This window comes from Scyliorhinus canicula, chromosome 17 (genome assembly GCF_902713615.1).
Source record: "Scyliorhinus canicula chromosome 17, sScyCan1.1, whole genome shotgun sequence".
NCBI classification, from domain to species: Eukaryota; Metazoa; Chordata; class Chondrichthyes; order Carcharhiniformes; family Scyliorhinidae; genus Scyliorhinus; species Scyliorhinus canicula.
Genome location: NC_052162.1, coordinates 100170830 through 100197815, shown reverse-complemented (window position 1 = coordinate 100197815; position 26986 = coordinate 100170830). Strand labels below are relative to the sequence as shown.

Genomic DNA, 26986 nt, shown 5'->3' with positions numbered 1-26986 from the left:
AATAGAGAGACATGGTCCCCGGAAGGGTAGAGGGCTTTAGTTCAGACGGGCAGCATGGTCGGTGCAGGCTTGGAGCAACGAATGGCCTGTTCCTGTGCTGTAATTTTCTTTGTCCTTTGTTGTTATACGCCACGGAGACCTCACCTGCAGACGTCCCGCCAATGACTGAGGAAGTAGGTCAGTTGCAGAACTTTGCAGCAACAACACCTGTAACCAATTTGTAAAGTAGGACTGGCGCTGCCAAGTTGTCTGCAATTAGCAGAGGAACATCAATAACAGTGCTACTCATGTCCCCACCGGCATTGACAAATGAAATAACTTTTTTTTTCTTTTTGAAACATTTTTCCCAATTAAGGGGCAATTTTGCTTGGCCAATCCACCACCCTGCACACCTTTGGGTTGTGGGGGTGAGACCCATGCATACACGGGGGGAATGTGCAAACTCCACATGTACTCGTGACTGACCCGTGAGGCAGCAATGCTAACTGCTGCACCACCGTAACAACTTACATTTATATAGAGCCTTTCGTAACCTCAGACCGGAAAACAGTTTGGGCGAGGTCTATCGGCAACACCCAAAAGGCAGCACCGGCATGGCGCAATGCGACCTGAGGCTGCTGGAAGATTCCTCTTTCGGGGTCTACCCTGCTCACCACACGCACCACGAGACCGAACACGATCTCACGAGATGTGAATCTCGCCCATTCGTCAGCAGGATCATGTTTAGCAAATCTGCATATTAGAGCGAGGCAGCTAGCCTCACTCTAATATGAATTCCCATGATCTACCCGAGACATGGGATCTAGGCGTCGGGGGGGCTGAGAGGTTGGGACGCCATTTTTAAATTGCATCTCAATCTCATCCTGCACGAAGGGTTCCGGTGAGCAGAACTCCTTAGTGCAGGAAATGGGTCTAAGTATGGCCTTGGTGGGGAGTTCCCCTAAAGGCCCCCATCTATCCGAATGGCCATTCGATAGCGCGGTGTTTCTGAGCGCTCCGAGTGCAGGAAAAGACCTGGCTAATCCTGCGCTATGGGACTCTGTTCACATTCGGGTAGATCGCGCATCTTCTTAGCTAATAAAGCTCTTTTGAAGCATAGTTATTGGTGTAATGTAAGAAATGTACACAGCTAGTTCTCACAAACATCGGTGAGTGTATAATCTGTATCACAGACAGTTGTTGAGAGTAACTGTTGACAAAAATACCAGCGAGATAATCTTTTAATTTCTTTGGATAATGTCATCTGGGAGAGCAGACATGGTCTCATTAAACATCACATCTGAAAATTGGCACCTCTGACAGTGCAGCACCCCTTCACGACTGATCCTTTGACAGTGCAACACTCCCTCAGTACTGACTGTCTGTTAGTGCAACACCTTTTCAGTGCTGATCCTCTGACAGTGCAGCACCCTCTCAGTACTGAACCTCTGACAGTGCAGCCCCCTTCACGACTGATCCTTTGACAGTGCAGCACTCCCTCAGTACTGACCGTCTGTTAGTGCAACACCTTTCAGTCCTGACCCTCTGACAGTGCAGCACTCTCTCAGTACTGACCTAGACAGTGCAGCACTCCCTCAATACTGACCCTCTGACAGTGCAGCGCTCCCTCAGTACTGACCCTCTGATAGTGCAGCATTCCCTCAGTACTGACCCTCTGACAGTGCAGCACCCTCTCAGTCCTGATCCTCTGACAGTGCAGCACTCCCTCAGTACTGACCCTCTGACAGTGCAGCACTCCCTCAGTACTGACCCTCTGACAGTGCAGCACTCCCTCAGTACTGACCCTCTGACAGTGCAGCACTCTCAGTGCTGACCCTCTGACAGTGCAGCACTCCCTCAGTACTGACCCTCTGATAGTGCAGCACTCCCTCAGTACTGACCCTCTGATAGTGCAGCATTCCCTCAGTACTGACCCTCTGACAGTGCAGCACCCTCTCAGTCCTGATCCTCTGACAGTGCAGCACTCCCTCAGTACTGACCCTCTGACAGTGCAGCACTCCCTCAGTACTGACCCTCTGACAGTGCAGCACCCTCACAGTACTGATCCTCTGACAGTGCAGCACTCCCTCAGTACTGACCCTCTGACAGTGCAGCACTCCCTCAGTACTGACCCTCTGACAGTGCAGCACCCTCACAGTACTGATCCTCTGACAGTGCAGCACTCCCTCAGTACTGACCCTCTGACAGTGCAGCACTCCCTCAGTACTGACCCTCTGATAGTGCAGCACTCCCTCAGTACTGACCCTCTGACAGTGCAGCACTCCCTCAGTACTGACCTTGACAGTGCAGCATTCCCTCAGTACTGACCCTCTGACAGTGCAGCACCCTCTCAGTACTGATCCTCTGACAGTGCAGCACCCTCTCAGTGCTGATCCTCTGACAGTGCAGCACCCTCTCAGTACTGACCCTCTGACAGTGCAACACTCCCCCAGCTTGGAGTATGTACCCGATCCTCGCAGTGAAATTTGAATCCACAAGCCCCAATGTAAGAGGTGAGTAACCCACTGACCCAGTACTGGGACTTCCTTGTGTCTCTTTTAATAAGAGACTGTTCGCAGAGAGAGTGTACAGTGCTGCTGGAGTGTGAGACTGTTCCCAGTCCTTGAATTCTGAACACCTGGGTCATCACAGGGTACCTCAACAAAGCCGAGAGAGGACTGACGTTGTTTTAGAAAATCTAGGGTTTGTGATGTTGGTCCAACTGCATCATCCAATTTATGGATGTTAATCCTTTTTGGAATGGCTTTGTGATGAGAGTCACTGACAAGGGCTAGAATGCATCTCTGTGCTTTAATTAAAACTCAATACGAGGTTGAATCATCTCACCACACAGCTAGAAATTATTTGCTAAATTATTCACTGTTAATTTGCACAGAATAATGAATAGTTACCCTCTTATTCTTAAAGACTTCATTCGTTTGCATTTCTTATCATGTTGCTTACGGCAATTTGGAGACGATCAGCTGCAAGGAGAAGTGTTATACTTACAGTTTTAATGACATTTTTATATTTACTCTTGAGATGTGAGCCAGCATTTTTGCCCTTCCCTAATTGCCCTTTAGAAGGTGGCCTTTATTACAATACAGGCGATATAATAAATTATTGTTGTTGTTGTTTACGGAACCGCACTCCTCCAGGCAAGTGGAGAATATTCCAACAAACTGCTGACTTGTGCCCTGTAGATGATGGACAGGTTTTGGGGAGTCAGGTGGTGAGTTATTTGCCACAGGCCTCCCAGCCTTTGACCTTCTCTGATAGCCATAGTATTTAAATGGCTAGTCCAGTTCAGTTTCTGGTCAATGGTAACCCACAGGACGTTGAAAATTGGGGGTTCAGCAATGGTAATGCCATTGAATGTCAAGGCAGATGGTTAGATTCTCTCATGTTGGAGATGGTCATTGCCTGGCACATATATGGCATGAATGGTACTTGCCACTTGTCAGTCCAAGCTTGGATATTGTCGAGGTCTTTCTGCATCTGGATGCAGTCTGCTTCAGTGTCTAAGGAGTTAGACAAATGGCACTGAACACTTTGTAATCATCAGCGAACATCCAACTTCTGACCTGATGAAGGAGGGAAGGCCATTGATAAAGAAGCTGAAGATGGTTGGACCAAGGACACAAGCCTGAGGAACTTTTGTCGTGATGTCCCGGGACTGAGATGATTGACCTCCGACCACCACAGCCATTTTCCTTTGTGCCAGGTATGACTGCACCCAGTGGAGAGTTTTCTCCCTGATTTCCATTAACTTCAGTTTTGCGAAGGAGCCTTAATGCCACACTTATTCAAATGCTGCCTTGTTGCCAAAGGCAGTCACTCTCATCTCACCTCTGGAGATGAGCTCTTGTATCAATATTTGAACTAAGGCGTTTTGTGTACAACATTTTCACATTGGCAACACTGTAGCTAAACTGGAACAGTTTGGCTGGGGGTGTGAAAAGACCTGGAGAAAGTCTTCAACCCTGTGGCCAGGATGTTGTCAGTGCCTTCAGCCATTTCTTGAAATCATGAAGAGCAAATTAAATTGGCTTTCCTTGCTGGTAGAACTTGCTGCAGTTTTCAGGAGGTTAGCCATGTGATCATCATACACTCCTGGAATGCTGGCAATGAGCATAGACTGTGAAAACAGCAATTGAGCACTACCACTCACTAGGAGCCTTCTGATTCTTGTCGAGCTGCTTTGAAGTCCGATTGTTCACGATGGAATTAACACAAAGACTTTTCCTCCAAATAATCCACTTTGATTCAAATTTTAAACACAAGGGATCAAGAAAGCAGAGCAAGTAAATGGCTTTCTATCACTTTTATTAAATAGTATGATGCAGAGTATGCCCAGTATGGAGGGGAGTTGGTGGTTTCTGGGTGGAGGGGAGTTGGTGGTTTCTGGATGGAGAGGAGTTGGTGGTTTCTGGGTGGAGGGGAGTTGGTGGTTTCTGGGTGAAAGGGAGTTGGTGGTTTCTGGGTGGAGGGGAGTTGGTGGTTTCTGGGTGGAGAGGAGTTGGTGGTTTCTGGGCGGAGGGGAGTTGGTGGTTTCTGGGTGGAGAGGAGTTGGTGGTTTCTGGGTGGAGAGGAGTTCGTGGTTTCTGTGTGAAGGGGAGTTTGTGGTTTCTGGGTGGAGGGGAGTTTGTGGTTTCTGGGTGGAGAGGAGTTGGTGGTTTCTGGGTGGAGGGGAGTTGGTGTTTTCTGGGTGGAGGGGAGTTGGTGGTTTCTGGGTGGAGGGGAGTTGATGGTTTCTGGGTGGAGAGGAGTTGGTGGTTTCTGGGTGGCGAGGAGTTGGTGGTTTCTGGGTGGAGGGGAGTTGGTGGTTTCTGGATGGAGGGGAGTTGGGGGTTTCTGGGCGGAGGGGAGTTGGTGGTTTCTGGGTGGAGAGGAGTTGGTGGTTTCTAGATGGAGAGTTGGTGGTTTCTGGGTGGAGAGGAGTTGGTGATTTCTGGGTGGAGAGGAGTTAGTGGTTTCTGGATGGAGGGGAGTTGGTGGTTTCTGGGTGGAGAGGAGTTGGTGGTTTCTGGGTGGAGAAGAGTTGGTGGTTTCTGGGTGGAGGGGAGTTGGTGGTTTCTGGGCGGAGGGGAGTTGGTGGTTTCGGATGGAGAGGAGTTGGTGGTTTCTGGGTGGAGAGGAGTTGGTGGTTTCTGGATGGAGAGGAGTTGGTGGTTTCTGGGTGGAGAGGAGATGGTGGTTTCTGGGTGGAGAGGAGTTGGTGGTTTCTGGGTGGAGAGGAATTGGTGGTTTCTGGGTGGAGAGGAGTTGGTGGGTTCGGGGTGGAGAGGAGTTGGTGGTTTCTGGGTGGAGAGGAGTTGGTGGTTTCTGGGTGGAGAGGAGTTGGTGGTTTCTGGGTGGAGAGGAGTTGGTGGTTTCTGGGTGGAGAGGAGTTGGTGGTTTCAGGATGGAGGGGAGTTGGTGGTTTCGGGCTGGAGAGGAGTTGATGGTTTCTGGGTGGAGAGGAGTTGGTGGTTTCTGGGTGGAGGGGAGTTAGTGGTTCCTGGGTGGAGTGGAGTTGGTGGTTTCTGGGTGGAGGGGAGTTGATGGTTCCTGGGTGGAGGGGAGTTGGTGGTTTCTGAGTGGAGGGGAGTTGATGGTTTATGGGTGGAGAGGAGTTGGTGGTTTCTGGGTGGAGGCGGGTTGGTGGTTTTTGGGTGGAGGGGAGTTGGCGGTTTCAGGGTGGAGTGGAGTTGGTGGTTTCTGGGTGGAGGGGGCTGGTGGTTTTTGGGTGGAGGGGAGTTGGCGGTTTCGGGTGGAGGGGAGTTGGTGGTTTTCGGGTGGAGGGGAGATGGCGGTTTCAGGGTAGAGGGGAGTTGTGGTTTCTGGGTGGAGAGTTGTTGGTTTCTGGGTGGAGGGGAGTTGGTGGTTTCTGGGTGGAGGGGAGTTGGTGGTTTCTGGGTGGAGAGGAGTTGGTGGTTTCTGGGTGGAGGGGAGTTGGTGGTTTCTGGATGGAGGGGAGTTAGTGGTTTCTGGGTGGAAGGGAGTTGATGGTTTCTGGATGGAGAGGAGTTGGTGGTTTCTGGGTGGAGGGGTGTTTGTGGTTTCTGGGTGGAGAGGAGTTGGTGGTTTCTGGGTGAAGGGGAGTTGGTGGTTTCTGGGTGGAGAGGAGCTGGTGGTTTCTGGGTGGAGAGGAGTTGGCGGTTTCTGGGTGGAGAGGAGTTGGTGGTTTCTGGGTGGAGGGGAGTTGGTGGTTTCTGGGTGGAGGGGAGTTGGTGGTTTCTGGATGGAGAGGAGTTGTTGGTTTCTGGAAGGAGAGGAGTTTGTGGTTTCTGGGTGGAGAGGAGTTGGTGGTTTCTGGGTGGAGGGGAGTTGATGGTTTCTGGATGGAGAGCAGTTGGTTGTTTCTGGGTGAAGGGGAGTTGGTGGTTTCTGGGTGAAGGGGAGTTGGTGTTTTCTGGGTGGAGAGGAGTTGGTGGTTTCTGGGTGGAGAGGAGTTGGTGGTTTCTGGGTGGAGAGGAGTTGGTGGTTTCTGAGTGGAGAGGAGTTGGTGGGTTCGGGGTGGAGAGGAGTTGGTGGTTTCTGGGTGGAGAGGAGTTGGTGGTTTCTGGGTGGAGGGGAGTTGGTGGTTTCTGGGTGGAGGGGAGTTGGTGGTTTCTGGGTGGAGAGGAGTTGGTGGTTTCAGGATGGAGGGGAGTTGGTGGTTTCGGGCTGGAGAGGAGTTGGTGGTTTCTGTGTGGAGAGGAGTTGGTGGTTTCAGGATGGAGAGGAGTTGATGGTTTCTCGGTGGAGAGGAGTTGGTGGTTTCTGGGTGGAGGGGAGTTAGTGGTTCCTGGGTGGAGGGGAGTTGGTGGTTTCTGAGTGGAGGGGAGTTGATGGTTTCTGGGTGGAGAGGAGTTGGTGGTTTCTGGGTGGAGGCGGGTTGGTGGTTTTTGGGTGGAGGGGAGTTGGCGGTTTCAGGGTGGAGTGGAGTTGGTGGTTTCTGGGTGGAGGGGAGTTGGCGGTTTCAGGGTGGAGGGGAGTTGTGGTTTCTGGGTGGAGGGTTGTTGGTTTCTGGGTGGAGGGGAGTTGGTGGTTTCTGGGTGGAGGGGAGTTGGTGGTTTCTGGGTGGAGGGGAGTTGTTGATTTCTGGGTGGGGAGGAGTTGGTGGTTTCTGGGTGGAGGGGAGTTAGTGGTTTCTGGGTGGAAGGGAGTTGATGGTTTCTGGATGGAGAGGAGTTGGTGGTTTCTGGGTGGAGGGGTGTTTGTGGTTTCTGGGTGGAGAGGAGTTGGTGGTTTCTCGGTGAAGGGGAGTTGGTGGTTTCTGGGTGGAGAGGAGCTGGTGGTTTCTGGGTGGAGAGGAGTTGGCGGTTTCTGGGTGGAGAGGAGTTGGTGGTTTCTGGGTGGAGGGGAGTTGGTTGTTTCTGGGTGGAGGGGAGTTGGTAGTTTCTGGATGGAGAGGAGTTGTTGGTTTCTGGAAGGAGAGGAGTTTGTGGTTTCTGGGTGGAGAGGAGTTGGTGGTTTCTGGGTGGAGGGGAGTTGATGGTTTCTGGATGGAGAGCAGTTGGTGGTTTCTGGGTGAAGGGGAGTTGGTGGTTTCTGGGTGAAGGGGAGTTGGTGTTTTCTGGGTGGAGAGGAGTTGGTGGTTTCTGGGTGGAGAGGAGTTGGTGGTTTCTGGGTGGAGAGGAGTTGGTGGTTTCTGAGTGGAGAGGAGTTGGTGGGTTCGGGGTGGAGAGGAGTTGGTGGTTTCTGGGTGGAGAGGAGTTGGTGGTTTCTTGGTGGAGGGGAGTTGGTGTTTTCTGGGTGGAGGGGAGTTGGTGGTTTCTGGGTGGAGAGGAGTTGGTGGTTTCAGGATGGAGGGGAGTTGGTGGTTTCAGGCTGGAGAGGAGTTGGTGGTTTCTGTGTGGAGAGGAGTTGGTGGTTTCAGGATGGAGAGGAGTTGATGGTTTCTTGGTGGAGCGGAGTTGGTGGTTTCTGGGTGGAGGGGAGTTAGTGGTTCCTGGGTGGAGGGGAGTTGGTGGTTTCTGAGTGGAGGGGAGTTGATGGTTTATGGGTGGAGAGGAGTTGGTGGTTTCTGGGTGGAGGCGGGTTGGTGGTTTTTGGGTGGAGGGGAGTTGGCGGTTTCAGGGTGGAGTGGAGTTGGTGGTTTCTGGGTGGAGGGGAGTTGGTGGTTTCAGGGTGGAGGGGAGTTGTGGTTTCTGGGTGGAGAGTTGTTGGTTTCTGGGTGGAGGGGAGTTGGTGGTTTCTGGGTGGAGGGGAGTTGGTGGTTTCTGGGTGGAGGGGAGTTGTTGATTTCTGGGTGGGGAGGAGTTGGTGGTTTCTGGGAGGAGGGGAGTTAGTGGTTTCTGGGTGGAGGGGAGTTGATGGTTTCTGGGTGGAGAGGAGTTGGTGGTTTCTGGGTGGAGGGGAGTTGATGGTTTCTGGATGGAGAGCAGTTGGTGGTTTCTGGGTGGAGGGGAGTTGGAGGTTTCTGGATGGAGAGGAGTTGGTGGTTTCTGGAAGGAGAGGAGTTGGTGGTTTCTGGGTGGAGAGGAGTTGGTGGTTTCTGGGTGGAGGGGAGTTGATGGTTTCTGGATGGAGAGCAGTTGGTGGTTTCTGGGTGAAGGGGAGTTGGTGGTTTGGGTGAAGGGGAGTTGGTGTTTTCTGGGTGGAGAGGAGTTGGTGGTTTCTGGGTGGAGAGGAGTTGGTGGTTTCTGGGTGGAGAGGAGTTGGTGGTTTCTGGGTTGAGAGGAGTTGGTGGGTTCGGGGTGGAGAGGAGTTGGTGGTTTCTGGGTGGAGGGGAGTTGGTGGTTTCTGGGTGGAGGGGAGTTGGTGGTTTCTGGGTGGAGAGGAGTTGGTGGTTTCTGGATGGAGAGGAGCTGGTGGTTTCTGGGTGGAGGGGAGTTGGTGGTTTCTGGTTGGAAGGGAGTTGGTGGTTTCTGGGTGGAGGGGAGTTGGTGGTTTCTGGGTGGAGAGGAGTTGATGGTTTCTGGATGGAGACGAGTTGCTGGTTTTTGGATTGAATATGGATCACTGCAATTATTTCAGTATTATCCAGGATTATACAGTAATCAAGAATGAAATGTAAAATGTGAAGAGTAAGAAACCGGTCCTGTCAAGGTAAGAGAAGAATGATAATTTGAAGCACCATTGCTGAAATATCCCAGTTGGGGAAGAGAAAGGAAAGAACAGCGACCCAGTTACCAATGTGTGTGAAAAAGAGGGAGGAAGTGGCCTGAGCAGGACTGGAGAAAAGATTGTTGCATCTAGCCCACAAAAAAGGCTGCCATGGCTTGAGCCCATGTGGGTGCCGAGAACAACACTTTCTCATTGAAAAAAGAGAATGAAGTTAAAGGAGAAATTGTTGAGTATGAGAACACACGCTGAGGCAGGCAAACAAGGGCGGTGCCTAATGTGGTTGGATCTCTGTTTGCAAAAGAAGCAGAGAACTCTCAGACTGACCATGGAAGTGTAGAGGGCTTGGACATACATAGTGAAGGGAAGACGGTCAGGCCCAGGAAAGTGGAAACTGTTGAAGTGATGGAGGGTATTGAAAAGTCACAGTAATAGATGGGAAGCGATTGCACAGGGAGAGAAAAAAGTAGAATAATGATACGATGAAATCAGTTAAGTGGGATATGGATAGGCTGAAGTGATGGGTCTCCATCTCCAAATGATGGGATAGTTTTGCGTATGGTTATTGGGAAGCGGGTGTCTGGGGTTGGTGGCTACAAGCTATGGAGGAAAGATCTACAGAGGAAATTATAACAGAAATGGCATTGGAAACAGTCGCTTGATGTTTATGTAATGGGGTCTGGTCCATGGGAGTTAGGAGGAAGTTTGAGAGAGTTGGCCTGTGCAAAGCAGAGGTTAGTTCACCAGACAACAACAGCGCTCTCCCAGTTTGAAGGTTTTGTGACAATGTTAATTTTGAGACTGAGAAGAAGGGGTTTAGCAAGTACAGAGAGGGACTGGTTGGAGTAAGTGAAAGGAGCAGAGAAAAATGTGACCAATGATGTCATGCCAACAATTCTCATTGAAAAGATCAAGAGCAGATATGAAAATAGATGACATACTAAATAGGTCAACAAACGAGGCTTCATGGGTTGAACTTAGAAATAAAAAGGGGCGGTCACACTACTAGGAATATACTACAGACCCCCAATTGTGAAAGGGAAATAGAAGAGCAAATATGCAGACAAATTTCTGCCTGTAAGAACTAGAGAGCAATAGTAGTCAGAGAATTTAACGAGCCCAATATCTGGGGAGGCAGTGGCATAGTCGCTAGACTAATAATCCAGTGACCCAGGATAATGATCTGGGGACCCGATTTCGAATCCCACCACGACAGGTGATGAAATTTAAACGCTATAAAATATCTGGAATTAAAAGGTGACAATGAAACCATTGTCGATTGTCGGAAAACCCCATCTGGTCCTTTAGGGAAGGAAATTTACCATCCTTACCTGGTCTGGCCTACATGTGACTCCAGACCCACAGAAATGTGGTTGATGCTGAACTGCCCCCTCAAGAGGAATTCGGGATGGGCAATAAATGCTCGCACAGCCTGCGATATCCACACCCCATGAAAGAATTTTTAAAAATCTGGGAATCAAACAATATAAGGGGAACTGAGGGAGAAAAAATTATGCAGTGTGTCCTGGAATTTTTTTTTCAACCAATCAGTGACAAACCCATCAAGAAGAGATACAATTCTGGACTGAGTCTTGGGGAATAAAAAAGGGCAAGTGGGTGAAGTGCCAGTTGGCGACCATATCGGGGACAGTGATCACAATTCAGTTAGACTCAGTATTTCCATGGAAAAGGACAGAGATAAAGCAGGAGTAAAACGTTTGCACTGGGAGAAGGCACATTTTGTAGAAATGTGAAGGGACTTGGCTGTGGTGAACTGGCCAGCCGTGCTGGAGGATAAATCAGTGGAAAACTAGTGGAAAGCAATAAAAAGCGAGATCCTAAATGTACAAAGTCGACATGTCCGTTTGGCACAGCCAAATCTAGACCCCCCCTGGTTATCGAGAGGAGAGCAGAAAAATAAAGTGTACAATAGGCATAAAGAACGAAGCACTGCACATAGCCTGGACGAGTATAGAACGTGCAGGGACAAAGTCAAAAAGGAAATAAGGAAATGAAAGAGAGGCCATGAAGGAAGGTTAGCAAGTAAAGTTAAAGAAAACCCAAAAATGTTTTCCCAATATATGAATGGTAGAAGGTTCGTGAAGGAAAAATTGGGACCGATCACATGTGAAGATGTGTGGTTGCAGAGGCTGTGGAAAAGGCTTTAAAATTATATTTTGTCATCCGTGTTTACAAAGGAAATGGATGATGCAGATATAGTAGTCCGAGGGGAACACTGTGAGAAACTGGATGGAATAATCATAAAGAGAGAGAACGTACTCAAAGGATTGAAATCCTCCTTGAAAGTTGATAAGTCGCCAGGGCCAGATAGATTGTTTCCAAGGCTACTGAAGGAGTTCAGGGAGGAGATAACTGATGCATTGAGGATGATTTTCCAATCCTTACTAGACACAGGGGAGGTACCAGAGGAATGGAGAAATGCAAGCGTGGTACCATGGTTTAAAAAGTGATCAAAGGAAATGCCGAATAATTGTAGGCCAGTTCATCTTACGTCGATGGTGGGCAAAATAGTAGAATCAATCCTTGGAGATAGGATCAACTGTCACATGGAAAGGCATGGACAAGCCAGGGATGGTCAGCATGGATTTGTTAAAGGAAGGTCTTGCCTCACAAATTTTATTGAATTCTTTGAGAAACTGTTGTTAGGTGAATTGGTCATTCTGAATTCTCCCTCAGTGTACCCGAACAGGCATCGGGGTGTGGCGACCAGGGGATTTTCACAGTAACTTCATTGCAGTGTTAATGTGAGCCTACCTGTGACACTAATAAAGATTAGTGCAGTGGATGTGTGGTGTACATGGATTTTAGGAAAGCATTTGACCAAGTCCCACATGACACATTAGCCAAGAAAGTGAAAGCCATGGGATACAGGGCAATGTGGCAAACTGGATAAAATGTTGGCTCAGTAACAGGGAATACAGGGTAATGGTAATGGCTGCCTTTGCAATTTGAAAGTTGTTTCAAGTGATGTCCACAGGGCTCAGTGTTAGGACTCTTACAGTTTGTGTTACATATTAATAATTTGTATGTGAACATGGGGAGCATGATTGTGAAATTTGCAGGTGACACAAAAATTGGCCGAGTGGTGGACAGTGTAGCGGATAGCCATTATCTCCAAAATGCTATCGATGGATTGGTGGAGTGGGTGATAAAGTGGCAGAAGGAATTTAACACAGTGATTAGGGAGGTCAAACAGTTGTAGAGAGTACACAATGAATGGGAATATACTAAAAGAGGTAGATGAAGTAAGTGATCTTGGCGTAGAGATACACAGGTCCCTGAAGGCAGCAGTTCAAATATACAAGGTTGCTAAGAAAGCATATGGAATGCTCTCCTTCATTGGCAAGAGGTATGGGATATAAAAGTAAGGATATAATGTTAGAATTGTATAAAACACTGGTGAGGCCACAACTAGAGAATTGTGCGCAGTTCTGATCGCCACATTACATTGCTCTGGAGAAAGACAATGGAAATCCCATCGGAGAGCAGAGTAAAACTCCTTAATGGTAAACAGTTCTGCTCGAGAAATGGCAGTGAATTAAACACGACCACAAAATGAAAATACTGCTGATGCTGGAAATTTGAAATGCCAGCAGAAAATGCTGGAAAAATGTGAAGATGTCAGGTCAATGAGCTTTCATCAGAACTGGGAAAAGTTATAAATGTAATAGGTTTGAAGTAGGTCAGATGGGGGAGGGTGGAAAGAGAACAAAAGGGAAGACCTGTGTGAGAATGGAAAGCAGGAGAAATTAAATGACAAAAGTATTGGTCATTCAGGGACAGGAAGTAATAAGCATAGAGCAGCATGGTGGCGCAGTGGTTAGCCCTGCTGCCTCACGGCGCCGAGGACCCGGGTTCGATCCCGACCCTGGATCACTGTCCGTGTGGTGTTTGCACATTCTCCCCATGCCTGTGTAGGTCTCACCCCCACAACCCAAAGATGTGCAGGGTAGGTAGATTGACCACGCTGAATTGCCCCTTAATTGGGAAAAAAAAAAAAGAATTGGGTACTCTAAGTTTATTTTTTAAAAAGAAGCAATTGGCATGTCTGTTAATGTTAGAATGAGAAATAGTTGCCACCTGAAACAATAATTATTTATGTAGCACCTTTGAAATAATAAACTGTCCCAAGGTGCTTCACAGGAGAATTATAAAACAAAGTGTGACACTGAACCATGTAAGGAGGTTTTAGGTCCTACTTGGTGGCTGAGGCAGCATGAAGGCACATCCACCAATGGTGCAGTGATCGAAATCAGGGAAACCTAAGACTCCAGAATGAGAGGAGTGCAGATATTGCGGAGGGTCATGGTGCTGGAGAGGATTGCAGAGATAGAGAGGGGAAAGGTCATGAAGGAGTTTGAAAGTGAGGTAAAGATTTTAAGTTCAGACCTTTTTGACCAGGTGCCAAAGTAATCAATGAGCACAGGGGTCATGGAGAGTAGGCCTTTGTATGAGTTAGGTTATGGGTTAGAACAAAGAACAAAGAAAAGTACAGCACAGGAATGGGCTGCTCATCCCTCCAAGTCAGTGCTGACCATGTTGCCCGTCTAACCTTCTACACTTCCGGGATCTGTATCCTTCTATTCCCATCCTATTCATGTATTTGTTCAGACGCCCCTTAAAAGTCACTATCGTACCTGCTTCCACCACCTCCTCCAGCAGCAAGTTCCAGGCACCCACTACCCTCTGTGTAAAAAGCCTCCCTCACACATCTCCTCTAAACTTTGCCCCTTGCAACTTAAACCTGTGCTCCTGGTAATTGATACTTCCACCCTGGGAAAAAGCTTCTGACTACACACTTTGTGGACTTCTATCAAGTCAGCCCTCAACCTCCGTCGTTCCAGTGAGAACAAACCGTGTTTATCCAAAGTCTCCTCATAGCTAATGCCCTCCAAACCAGGCAACATCCTGGCAAACCTTTTCTGTACCTCCTCTAAAGCTGACACATCCTTCTGGTAGTATGGCGACCAGAATTGTACTACATTCCAAGTGTGGCCGAACTAAGTTTCTATACAGCTGCAGCATGACCTGCCAATTTTTATGCTCAATAGATTGGAGAGTTTTGAATGCCTTTAAGCTTACGGAGGGTATAATATGGGAGACCAGCCTGGAGGACATTGGAATAGTCAAGCTTAGAGGTAACAAAGGCATAAATGAGGATATCAGCAGAATGGGCAGCACGGTAGCATGGTGGTTAGCATAAATGCTTCACAGCTCCAGGGTCCTAGGTTTGATTCCCGGCTGGGTCACTGTCTGTGCGGAGTCTGCATGTCCTTCCCGTGTGTGCGTGGGTTTCCTCCGGGTGCTCCGGTTTCCTCCCACAGTCCAAAGATGTGCGGGTTAGGTGGATTGGCCATGCTAAATTGCCCGTAGTGTCCTAAAAAGTAAGGTTAAGGGGGGGGGGGGGGTGTTGGGTTACGGGTATAGGGTGGATACGTGGGTTTGAGTAGGGTGATCATTGCTCGGCACAACATTGAGGGCCGAAGGGCCTGTTCTGTGCTGCACTGTTCTATGTTCTAATGTTAGAGGTGAAGATACGGAAATAGATGGTTTTATGTAACCAAACTCACAAACAGGCTAGCTTTGTCCTCAGATTGTTACAAGGGACAGAGATGAAGTCGGTAGCTGGGGGATGAAGTTAGACCTAAAACAATGACAATAATCTTACCAATATTTAAGTGGAGGAAATTTATTCTCCTCCAGTACTGAATCACAGAATCACAGAATAATACAGTGCAGAAGAGGCCCTTCGTCCCATCGAGTCTGCACCGACGAGTGAAAGACATCTGACCTGCCTACCTAATCCCATTTGCCGGCACTTGGCCCATGGCCTTGAATATTATGATGGGCCATGTGCTCATCGGTGGACTTGTTAAAGGATGTGAGGCGACCCACTTGTACCACCTTCCCAGGCAGTGGAATCCAGACTTTCACCACCCTCTGGGTAAAAAAGCTTTTCCTCAATTCCCCCCTAAACCCCCTGCCCCTCACCTTGAACTTGTGTACCCTTGTGATTGACCCATCAACTCAGGGGAACAGCTGCTCCCTATCCACCCTGTCCATGCTCCTCATAATCTTCTCTGCTCCAGCGAAAACAACCCAAATCTATCCAACCTCTCTTCATAGCTGAAATGTACCATCTCAGGTAACATCATGGTGAATTTCCTCTGCACCCGCTCCAGTGCAATCACATCCTTCCGATAATGTGGCGACCAGAACTGCACACAGTACTCCAGCTGTGGCCTCACCAATGTTCTATACAACTCCAACATGACCTCCCTGCTTTTGTAATGTCTGCTCAGTTGATAAAGGCAAGTGTACCATATGCCTTTTTCAACACCCTATTATATTGACCTGCCCTTCCACCTTCATAGACCTGTGGACAAATACGCCAAGGTCTCTTCCTCGGAGCTTCCCAGTGTGAGGCTATTCATTGAATACTTCCTTGTCAAATTACTCCTTCTAAAGTGTATCACCTCACTTTTCAGGGTTAAATTCCATCTTTCACTAATTTGCCAGTGACCCATCCCATCTATATCTTCCTGGAACCCAAGACACGCAACCTCACTGTTAACTATCCGGCCAATCGTTATGTCAATCCGCAAACTTATCGATCCTACCTCCCTTATAATAGGGGACCCAGCATAGATCCCTGTGGTACACCACTAGCCACTGGTTTCCAGTTACTAAAGCAGCTGTCTGTCATCACCCTCTGTCTCCTGCAGCTAAGCCAATTTTGAATCCACCTTATCAAGTACCTTGCATCCCATGTGCACTTGCCTTCTTTATACGTCTCCCATGTGGAACTTTATCAAAGGCTTTGCTGAAATCCATGTAAACGACATCAACTGCACACCCCTCATCTACACACCTGGCCACATGCTCAACAAATTAAATCGATGAGCTTCACTGGAAAACTATGAGTCATGTTTTTGAATTGATACATTCAGGGATGTGGGTGTTTGCTGGCGAGACCAGAATTTATTGCCCAATCCTAATTGCCCTTGAGAAGGGGTGGTGAGCTGCCTTCTTGAACCTCTGCATTCCATATGCTGCTCGGGAGGGAGTTCCAAGTTTTAGACCTTCAATAATGATGGAACGGCAATATATTTCCAAGACAGGATGGTGAGCGACTTGGAGAAAAATTTGCAAATGGTGGTGCTCCCCGGTATCTGTGCACTTGTTCTTCTAGGTGCTGTCGAAGAAGCCTCAATGATCCCACCTCCACTGCCTTCTAAGGCAAAAAATTCCAAAGTCATACAGCCCTCTGAGAGAAAAATTCTCAACGTCCTCAATGTTTATTTCCTCAACGTCAATTCAGTCATTCCGTCATTTCACCCCTCACACCCCTTCTACCCCACTGTCCATACAGACACAGAGGATTCAGAAGAAAGAGTTGAAATGAAATGAAAATCGCTTATTGTCACGAGTAGGCTTCAATGAAGTTACTGTGAAAAGCCCCTAGTCGCCACATTCCGGCGCCTATCCGGGGAGGCTGGTACGGGAATAGAGTCCAATGCAAACAAAATGTAGACGAATATATGGTTAAGTGCCCTTTAATTTTCCTTGAGGTACAGATGTCAATGCTGCAGCTGATTTAGGTGAGCTAATTTCTTGCATGGTATATACGATATTAAATTAAGAGAAGCTGGTTCACTGGCAGGTTTCTGATAGAGTTGTCTTCTCAAACCGGGCAATGCAATCATTAGAACATAGAACATAGAACGATACAGCGCAGTACAGGCCCTTCGGCCCTCGATGTTGCACCGACATGGAAAAAAACTAAAAGCCATCTAACCTACACTATGCCCTTATCATCCATATGCTTATCCAATAAATTTTTAAATGCCCTCAATGTTGGCGAGTTCACTACTGTTGCAGGTAGGGCATTCCACGGCCTCACCACTCTTTGCGTAAAAAACCCACCTCTGACCTCTGTCCTATATCTATTACCCCTCAATTTAAGGCTATGTCCCCTCGTGCTAGCCACCTCCATCCGCGGGAGAAGGCTCTCGCTGTCCACCCTATCTAACCCTCTGATCATTTTGTATGCCTCTATTAAGTCACCTCTTAACCTTCTTCTCTCTAACGAAAACAACCTCAAGTCCATCAGCCTTTCCTCATAAGATTTTCCCTCCATACCAGGCAACATCCTGGTAAATCTCCTCTGCACCCGTTCCAAGGCTTCCACGTCCTTCCTATAATGAGGCGACCAGAACTGTACGCAATACTCCAAATGCGGCCGTACTAGAGTTTTGTACAACTGCAACATGACCTCATGGCTCCGGAACTCAATCCCTCTACCAATAAAGGCCAACACACCATAGGCCTTCTTCACAACCCTATCAACCTGGGTGGCAACTTTCAGGGATCTATGTACATGGACACCGAGATCCCTCTGCTCATCCACACTACCAAGAATTTTACCATTAGCCAAATATTCCGCATTCCTGTTATTCTTTCCAAAGTGAATCACCTCACACTTCTCCACATTAAACTCCATTTGCCACCTCTCAGCCCAGCTCTGCAGCTTATCTATGTCCCTCTGTAACCTGCAACATCCTTCCGCACTGTCTACAACTCCACCGACTTTAGTGTCGTCTGCAAATTTACTCACCCATCCTTCTGCGCCCTCCTCTAGGTCATTTATAAAAATGACAAACAGCAACGGCCCCAGAACAGATCCTTGTGGTATGCCACTCGTAACTGAACTCCATTCTGAACATTTCCCATCAACTACCACTCTCTGTCTTCTTTCAACTAGCCAATTTCTGATCCACATCTCTAAATCACCCTCAATCCCCAGCCTCCGTATTTTCTGCAATAGCCGACCGTGGGGAACCTTATCAAACGCTTTACTGAAATCCATATACACCACATCAACTGCTCTACCCTCGTCTACCTGTTCAGTCACCTTCTCAAAGAACTCGATAAGGTTTGTGAAGCATGACCTACCCTTCACAAAACCATGCTGACTATCCCTAATCATATTATTCCTATCTAGATGATTATAAATCGTATCTTGTATAATCCTCTCCAAGACCTTACCCACCACAGACGTTAGGCTCACCGGCCTATAGTTACCGGGGTTATCTCTACTCCCCTTCTTGAACAAAGGGACCACATTTGCTATCCTCCAGTCCTCTGGCACTATTCCTGTAGCCAATGATGACCTAAAAATCAAAGCCAAAGGCTCAGCAATCTCTTCCCTGGCTTCCCAGAGAATCCTAGGATAAATCCCATCCGGCCCCGGGGACTTATCTATTTTCACCTTGTCCAGAATTGCCAACACTTCTTTCCTACGCACCTCAATGCCATCTATTCTAATAGCCTGGGTCTCAGCATTCTCCTCCACAATATTATCTTTTTCATGAGTGAATACTGACGAAAAGTATTCATTTAGTATCTCGCTTATCTCCTCAGCCTCCACACACAACTTCCCACCACTGTCCTTGACAAATAAAGGAATAGAGAGCAGCCTGAAGACTGTACCCGCTGCTGACCTTCTGGAATCTCCTTGTGTCTCTTGCAATTTCTCTCAAGTGGCTAGAAGTCTTGACTTGATGTATTTCACCTATTGTGTATTTCCCAGAAGATCTAGGGGTCACTTTGTGGCACCCATTGTTATAACCACCAGTACTTGAAATTTTAGACTGTCAAGAGTTTCAGTGACTGGTTTGTATTATAGGACATTTCTCTTCCTTCACACTCCCCCTCAGGGTGCTTTGTTTGTTTCTCACCTTCACATTGAAATTAGTCCTTGAATTTTTAAGCAGTTCAGATTGCAAAATTTCCAGTCGGTTTAAAATATATTTTCAAAAACAAAGGCGCCTTGCCTCATGACAGAGTAAATGATGAAGGTGGTGGATGGATTGCAATCACAGGGGATGCTTTCTCCTGGATGGTGTTAAACTTTCTGAGTACTGTTGGAGCTGCACTCATCCAGGCAAGTGTGGGGTGTCCCAACACACTCCTAATTTGTGTCTTGTGGATGGACGACAAGCTTTGGGGAGTCAGGAAATGAGTTACTCAGAATTCCCAGCCTCTTGCAGTCTAGGTATTTACATGGCTAATCCAGTTCAGTTTCTGGTGAATGGTAACCCCTCCAGGATGTGGATAGTTGGGGATTCAGCAATTGGCAATGTCATTGAATGTCAAGAGGAGGTAGTTGCATTCTCTATTGTCGAAGATGATCTTGTGTTGTGCGAATGTTACTTGCCATTTATCAGCCCAAGCCTGAATTTTGTCCAGGTCTTGCTGCATATGGACATGAACTGCTTGAGGGTCAGAGGAGTAGTGCATGGTGCTGAATATTGTGCGATCATCTCTGAACATCCCCACAGGAAGGTCGTTGCTGAAGCAGCTGCAGAAGGTTGGGCCGAGGACACTGAGGAACTCCTGCAGTGATGGCCTGGGACTGAAATGATTGCCCTCCAACAACCACAACCATGTTCCTTTGTACTTGGTATGATTCCAACCAGTGCAGCTTTCCCCCTGACTCCTACTCATTTCTTTTATCGGGGAATAGTCATAGAGTAATTTATGACACAGAAGCAGGTTATTTGACTCATCAAGCCTATGCTGGCCTGCATTTAGAACTCATTTCCCTCACTCTACCAGAGGGCAGCGGGGTCATCATGGCGGGAAGGTGGAGAAGTAAATTGAGAGGCTACTGGAAGCTCAGGGTTATACCTCCAGAGGTAATCTAAAATGTGGCCATCCAATCTATGTTTAGTCTCCCACGAATAATAATCTTTATTAGTGTCACAAGTAGGCTTGTGACACGAATAGGGAGAATTCAGAATGTCCCATTCACCTAACAAAAGCACGTCTTTCGGGACTTGTGGGAGGAAAACGGGGCACCTGGAGGAAACCCACGCAGACACAGGGAGAATGTGCAGCCTCCGCACAGACGGTGACATAAGCAGGGAATCGAACCCGGGTCCCTGCCACTGTGAAGCAACACTGCTAACCACTGTTCTACCGTGAGGCTCACTACAAGGATACAAAGATATGGAGAATGATTTGGCCTGCACAATTAGTTTGAGATTCTCGCAACAGGTTCTAACAACAATGGGTGGTACGGTGACGCAGTGGTTAGCGCTGTTGCCTCACAGCGGCAGATACCCAGGTTCGATTCTGGCCTCGGGTGACTGTGTAGAGTTTGCACTTTCTCTCCTTGCCTGCGTTTGTTTTTTCCCGGTGCTCCGGTTTCCTCCCATGGACCAAAGATGTGCAGGTTATGTGGATTGCCCCTTAGTGTCTAAAGGTTAATCGGGGTTACGGGGATATTGGGATTGACCCTCGGTAGGGTGTTTTTTCAGTGCAGACTTGATGGGCCAAATGGCCTCCTTCTGTATTGGTAGGGATTCTATGATTTTTCTTACAAGTTCATACAGACACCCTGGGCTGGATAGCATCCATCTCACTGAACTTTTGTTTTTTTATCCAAAGGTTTTCAGTGTCAAACTTGATGATATAGCTTACTTCCAATTTGCAGTGGGTGCTTTTAGCAGTTGAAAGTGTGACAGCCTAATTTAGGCACCAGTGTTAACCAGGAAGAAACTATATGTATATATGTTTTTAAAATCCTGGGTGCACCAGCTGCTACCTCAGTGGGGAGCTCTGAATGTGAGACTTCCAGTCGAACAAAGTGTGCTTTAATGAATATTCTATCACTTGACAGCATCAAAACCTCGTTAGTTGAATGAAAAGGCACATCAGCAATGCGTTGATGGAAAGGGCAGCGGAAGGAGATTGAATCATAACTTTGAAAAGGGAATCAGAACACATTTGAAGGGAGAAAAGTTTCACGGCTATGGGGAAAGTGTGGATGAGTTAAAATTATTGAGTAGCTCAGTCAAAAAATCTGCATGGACATGATGGTCTGAATGTGAGGCAGCAGTGCTAACTAACCATTGTGCCACCGTGCCGCCCATTGTTGCTGGAACTTGTTGCTGGAAGATGCTGTAATATGTAAATTAAAGTAACCAGTGTATGCGAAATGAGTTCCTGTTTTTGCAGGTATTCAATCAGAAGAGGGTTGATGATGCAGTGTAGGCAGCACCCACTCAGTGTTGGATCTATTCTATTGCTCCATGAATATTACAGTGGAAGCTGCTCATTTTGGTCATTCATCTCAATGATCATCTATAACTGAGAGGCGAACAATAATCTGTAACAGCAGCAGTGGCTCACTGGTTATCGTGCCATTCTCTGAGTTAGTCAATTGTACACTCATGACCCACACCAAAGACTTGGATACAAAACATAGGCTGATGTTCAGTGCAGTAGTGGGGAGTGCTGCACTCTCAGGGGTGATGTTCTTCGATGAAACTTTAAACTGAGACCTCGGGCTGGATTCTCCGGGCCCCAAGCTGGCAGCGGCATTCCCTGTTCCAGCCACTTGTCATTGGGATTTCCCATTGAAATACACCCCACTGTGGCGAGAAACCTGCGGGCAGGGGTGCACTGCCGGCGGGAAAAGAGATGGTCGGAGAATTCCATTCCTTGTCTGTTCTTTCAGATGGATGTCAAAGATCCCACATTACTATTTGAAGAGGAGCAGGGAAATCTCCTCAGTACCAATATTTATTCCTCAACTGGTATCACTATACAGAGTGCGTGGTGATTAATCTCATTACTTTTGGTGGGAGCTTGTTATGCGTAAATTGGCTGTGAAATGTTCCTGCATTACAACAGTGAATACATGTCATTGGCTAACATGACTAGAATTTCTCAACTGGGTCAAGGGTGGACCAGCCCGGATTGATTGAATAAATTACAGGTTAAGCACCACTGGGAAATATTTCCCCGAGTTGACAGCATAATGATAAAATACATCCATCTATAAATAAATTGTAACAAAAATGCTATTAATAAGAGGAATATGATAAATACTCGGAAAGGGAGTAATGCAGAGAGAAAAAACGCAGAGAAAGTGCAAAAAATATGGAAGGTGTAATTCTGTGATGTTTCTGTGCTTCTAAATATCCACTAATAGCCTATATCCAATTTGGAGCAATTTACCCTGAAGAATTCCTTATTAACTCCATCGAAACTCTTCATGACTTTGAACAAAGTGATTAAATTGTCTCTTAACCCTCTCCACATTAACCATGTTATCTTTGTGTTCGTCTAACATGACTTGCATTAATCAATCTGTCATTTGTACTTTCATTTGTTAGTATTGGATTATTGTCTCTGAACCTTTCCCCGCCATTGCTGTTAGGCAAACTGGCCAGTTGTTGTTGGGTTCCTCACTCCCTACCTTTCAAAGCAGGTGTGTAATATTTTGAGTTCTTCAATTCGCTAACCCCATCCCCATACCCAAGGAGGTTTAGAAGATTGTGAACAAGCCCTCCGCAATTTCCACCCTTGCTTCCCTCTAACCAAGGATGGATCCCATCCAGACCGGATGACTTTTCTACTTTCTCATCTTTATTTTGATCCCATCCAATGTCATTACTTCCTCCTGCTTTACTGTAAGATTGGCAGCAACAACTTTCCCAGTGAAAACAGATTCAAAGAGTTAATTTGTCTCACAGACATGTCCTTCCACAAGAGAAGCGCTTTGGTTCTGAATTGGCCAAGCCCTTCAGCTCTCAGCCTGGGTTAGCACTATTCCATCAGCAACCTGTTCCCTGCAGATACCCCTTTATCCCACACCCCCTCCAATCGCTCACACTTCCTCCCTTTCCCCCTCCACTCCCTCAACTCCTCCATCCCCCTCACCCAATCACACACTCAATCCCTCACTCTCCACTCTCCACTCTCAAGACCCTCATCCCTTCCACCCTCTCTCTCTCTCCCTCATCCTTTTCAGCCACTTGCTCTCTCACCCCTACTCCACCCCCATCTGCTCACTCTGACCTTACGCCTCAGCCTGAGACCAGTATCATTTCAGTGTCTTAAAGAATGGATTATTCCTTTGCTTTAATGGGGGTAAAGGGAAGGGGTGGGGTGTTGTCCCACATACAGGTTAATAATCTTGAGGAAGAATGTGAAGGCAGTAAAGAAAGTGTGCAAAGGGTTCATGAGCATGGTTCCAAGGTGAAGAAACTTTATTTGTATGGGCAGATTGGAGAAGCTTAAACTTTTCCCCTCAGAGAGGAAAAAGTTGAAAGGAGATTTTATAGAGGGGTTTAAAATTATGGGGGGTCTGGTGGTCTGGATACGGAGAAACCTTACCCATTGGTGGAATGATCGAGATCCAGAGGACACAGGGAGATGGTGGCACAGTGGTAATGTCACTGGGCTACTAATCCAGAGGCTCATGGGTTCAAATCCCACCGCACAGCTGGTGGAATTTAAATGCAGTTAATAAATATTGAATTGAAAGCTAGTCTCAAAAATGATGACCATGAGATTGTCATTGATTGTTTTAAAAACCCATCGGTTGAAAGGAAGGAAATCTGCAGTCCTTGTCTGGTCTGGCTTACATGTAACTCCAGACCCACAGAAAATGTGGTTGACTCTTAACTGCCTTCTGAAATGACCTCAAGTTTAGTCCAAGGGCAATTAGGAATGGTAACAATGGCCTTGTGATTGACACCCAGGACTCATGCAGTATGCATTTTGAAAACACAAATTTAAGCTGGTTGGCAAGAGAACCAACAGCAGCAAGAGGAAAAGCTTTCTTACGCAGCGAGTGGTTAGGATCTGGAATGGACAGCTTGAGATTGTGGTGGAAGCAGATTCAAGTACGGCTTTTGAAAGAATATTGGATAATTAGCAAAAGGGAAAAAATGCAGCGGATGTGGAAAAGGGAGGGGAGTAGGACTAAATGAGTTGTTCTTGAAGAGAGTTAGCACAGACATGATGTGCTGTAGCCATTCTATGAGCCATTGATGCATAGAGTGTCTCTTAAAATTGTTACTAGCCAATCAGGAAAAAGCAAAGACATTTAACTGAAGCAACGCAGTTTGTTTTTGAGCTGGAGTTGTGACTGCTGTCAGCAAGAATTTACTCCAAAAAAACTCTTCCGTTCCTAAAATATTCAATTTCCATCTCCGTTCACAGCAGCAGAATTGAAGATGAAGATGATGATGAGATCGGGGTGAACAAGACATGGGTTCTGGCTCCAAAATCTCAAGAGGCTGATGCAACACACATTCTGAACTCACTGCTGAGCGGGTATGACAACAAACTGCGGCCAGATGTTGGAAGTAAGTGAGAGACATGTTAGAACTGAGCATCAGGCAGACACACCCAGTTCTCATCCTATATGTAGTACATGGAGACAAGGAGCAGCATTCATACTGGGAGATTGATAGGCTTGACTGGCACAAAAGTAAAACAGGAAAGATGGCCAAACCAAGGCTTACAAGTAAAATTATGGACAATATTAGATCCAAGGAAGAGGCATAAAAATTGGCCAAGTAAAATAGCAGACATGAGGATTATGGAGAAGTTTAGAATTAGCAAAGGAGGGCCAAGAGATGTATTAAGAAGAGGAAAATAGAGTACAAGAGTAAGCTTGCAGGGAACATAAAAACCGATTGTAAAAGCTTCTGTTTATCCGGGAGGAGAAAAATGATTGGTGAAGCAAATGTAGGTCCCTTCAGTCAGAAACAGGGGAATTTATAATGAAGAACAAAGAAATGGGTGACCAACTAAATACACATTTTGGTCCTGTCTTCACAAAGGAGGACACAAATAACATATCAAAAATGTTGGGGAACACAGGGTTTGGTGAGAGGGTGGAACCGAAGGAGAAATGGGTTTGGGGAAATTGATTGGATTGAAGGCTAATAAATCCCCAGGGCCTGATAATCTACATCCCAGTGTATTTAAAGAAGTTACCCTAGAAATAGTGGCTGCATTGATGGTCATCTGGGATTCTATCTGGAACAGTTCCTGAAGATTGCAGGGTAGCTAATGTAACTCCACTATTTTAAAAGGGAGGTGGAGAGAAAACAGGGAATTATAGACCAGTCAACCTGATATTGGTAGTGGGGAAAATTCTAGAATCCATTATCAAATATTTTATAACAGAGCACTTGGAAATCCGTGGCAGGATCGGACAGCGTCAGCATGGATTTATGAAGGTGAAATCATGCTTGACAAATCTACTGGAATTCTTTGACAATGAGGGGGAGCCAGTGGATATGGTTCATTTGGACATTCAGAAGGCTTTTGACAAAGTTACATATTGGAGTTAACATGTAAAATTAAAGCACGTGAGATTAGGGGTAGTGTATTGAGATGGATAGAAAACCGATGGGCAGACAAGAGTAGGAATAAATGGGTGCTTTTCAAATGGCAGGCAGCAATTAGTGGGGTACCTCATGGATCAGTGCTGGGGCAACAGCTATTCACGATCCTCCGGGTGCTCCGGTTTCCTCCCACAGTCCAAAGATGTGCGGGTTAGGTGGATTGGCCATGCTAAATTGCCCGTAGTGTCCTAAAAGGTAAGGTTAGGGGGGGGGGGGGGGGGGGGGGGGGGGGGGGTTGTTGGGTTACGGGTATAGGGGGGATACGTGGGTTTGAGTAGGGTGATCATTGCTCGGCACAATATCGAGGGCCGAAGGGCCTGTTCTGTTCTATATCAATGATAGAGATGAGGGAACGAAATGTATTTTCTCCACATTTGCAAACGATACAAAGCTGGGTGGGAGGCTGAGCTATGAGGAGGATGCAGAGATTCTTCAGTGTGATATGGACAAGTTGAGTGAGTGGGCAAATGAATGGTAGATAATAATAATAGCTTATTGTCAGTAGTAGGATTCAATGAAATTGCAGTGAAAAGCCCCTAGTCGCCACATTCCGGCGCCTGTTCGGGGAGGCTGGTGTGGGAATTGAACCGGCGCTGCTGGTCTTGTTCTGCATTACAAGCCAGCTGTCTTAGCCCACTGTGCTAAACCAACCTCCATACAGTATAATTTGGAGAAATGTGAGGTTATACAATTTGATAGCAAAAACAGGATGGCAGAATTTTATCTGGATGGCTGTAAATTCGGAGAGAGGAATGTGCAACAAAACCTGGGTGTCCTCGTACACTAATCGCTGAAGGTAAACATGCAGGTGCAACAGGTGGTAAAGAAGGTAAATGGTATGTTGGCCATCACAGCGAGAGGATTCTAGTCCAGGAGCAGGGATATCTTGCTGCAATTATACAGGCAATTGTATAATGAGGCCACACTGAGAATATTGTGTGCAGTTTTGATGTCCTTCTCTGAGGAAGGATGGTCTTGCTATAAAGGTGCCAAGAAGGTCTACGAAACTGATTCCTGGGATAGAACAAAAGAAAGAACAAAGAAAATTACAGCACAGGTACAGGCCCTTCGGCCCTCCCAGCCTGAGCCAATCCAGATCCTTTATCTAAACCTGTTGCCTATTTTCCAAGGATCTACTTTCCTCTGTTCCCCGCCCATTCATATATCTGTCCAGGTGCATCTTAAATGATGCTATCATGCCCGCCTCTACCACCTCTACTGGCAAAGCGTTCCAGGCACCCACCACCCTCTGCGTAAAAAACTTTCCACGTACATCTGTGGATAGTGCTGAAGGATGTTATAGGATACAGAGGGACATAGATAAGCTGCAGAGCTGGGCTGAGAGGTGGCAGATGGAGTTTAATGCGGAAAAGTGTGAGGTGGTTCACTTTGGAAGGAGTAACAGGAATGCAGAGTACTGGGCTAATGGCAAGATTCTTGGTAGTGTAGATGAACAGAGAGATCTCGGCATCCAGGTACATAAATCCCTGAAAGTTGCCATCCAGGTTAATAGGGCTGTTAAGAAGGCATATGGTGTGCTAGCCTTTATAAGCAGGGGGATTGAGTTTCGGAACCGCAAGGTCATGCTGCAGCTGTACATAACTCTGGTGCGGCCACACCTGGAGTACTGCGTGCAGTTCTGGTCACCACATTATAGGAAGGATGTGGAAGCTTTGGAAAGGGTTCAGAGGAGATTTACTAGGATGTTGCCTGGTATGGAGGGAAGGTCTTACGAGGAA

General features: G+C 47.0%; 1 protein-coding gene across 4 annotated transcripts in view; it reads left to right on the top strand.

Annotated features, from left to right (window-relative positions):
• The window catches only part of LOC119952085 (gamma-aminobutyric acid receptor subunit gamma-4-like), a 409052-nt gene that overhangs the window by 24631 nt on the left and 357435 nt on the right, over positions 1-26986 (top strand). For all 4 annotated transcript variants that reach the window (XR_005457758.1, XR_005457757.1, XM_038775633.1 and 1 more), the window contains exon 2: positions 24052-24197. Coding sequence is in view for 2 of the 4 variants with exons in the window: in XM_038775633.1 (XP_038631561.1) it covers positions 24052-24197 (146 nt within the window). In the remaining 2 variants the exon portion in view is untranslated. The remainder of the gene's footprint in view (positions 1-24051; positions 24198-26986) is intronic.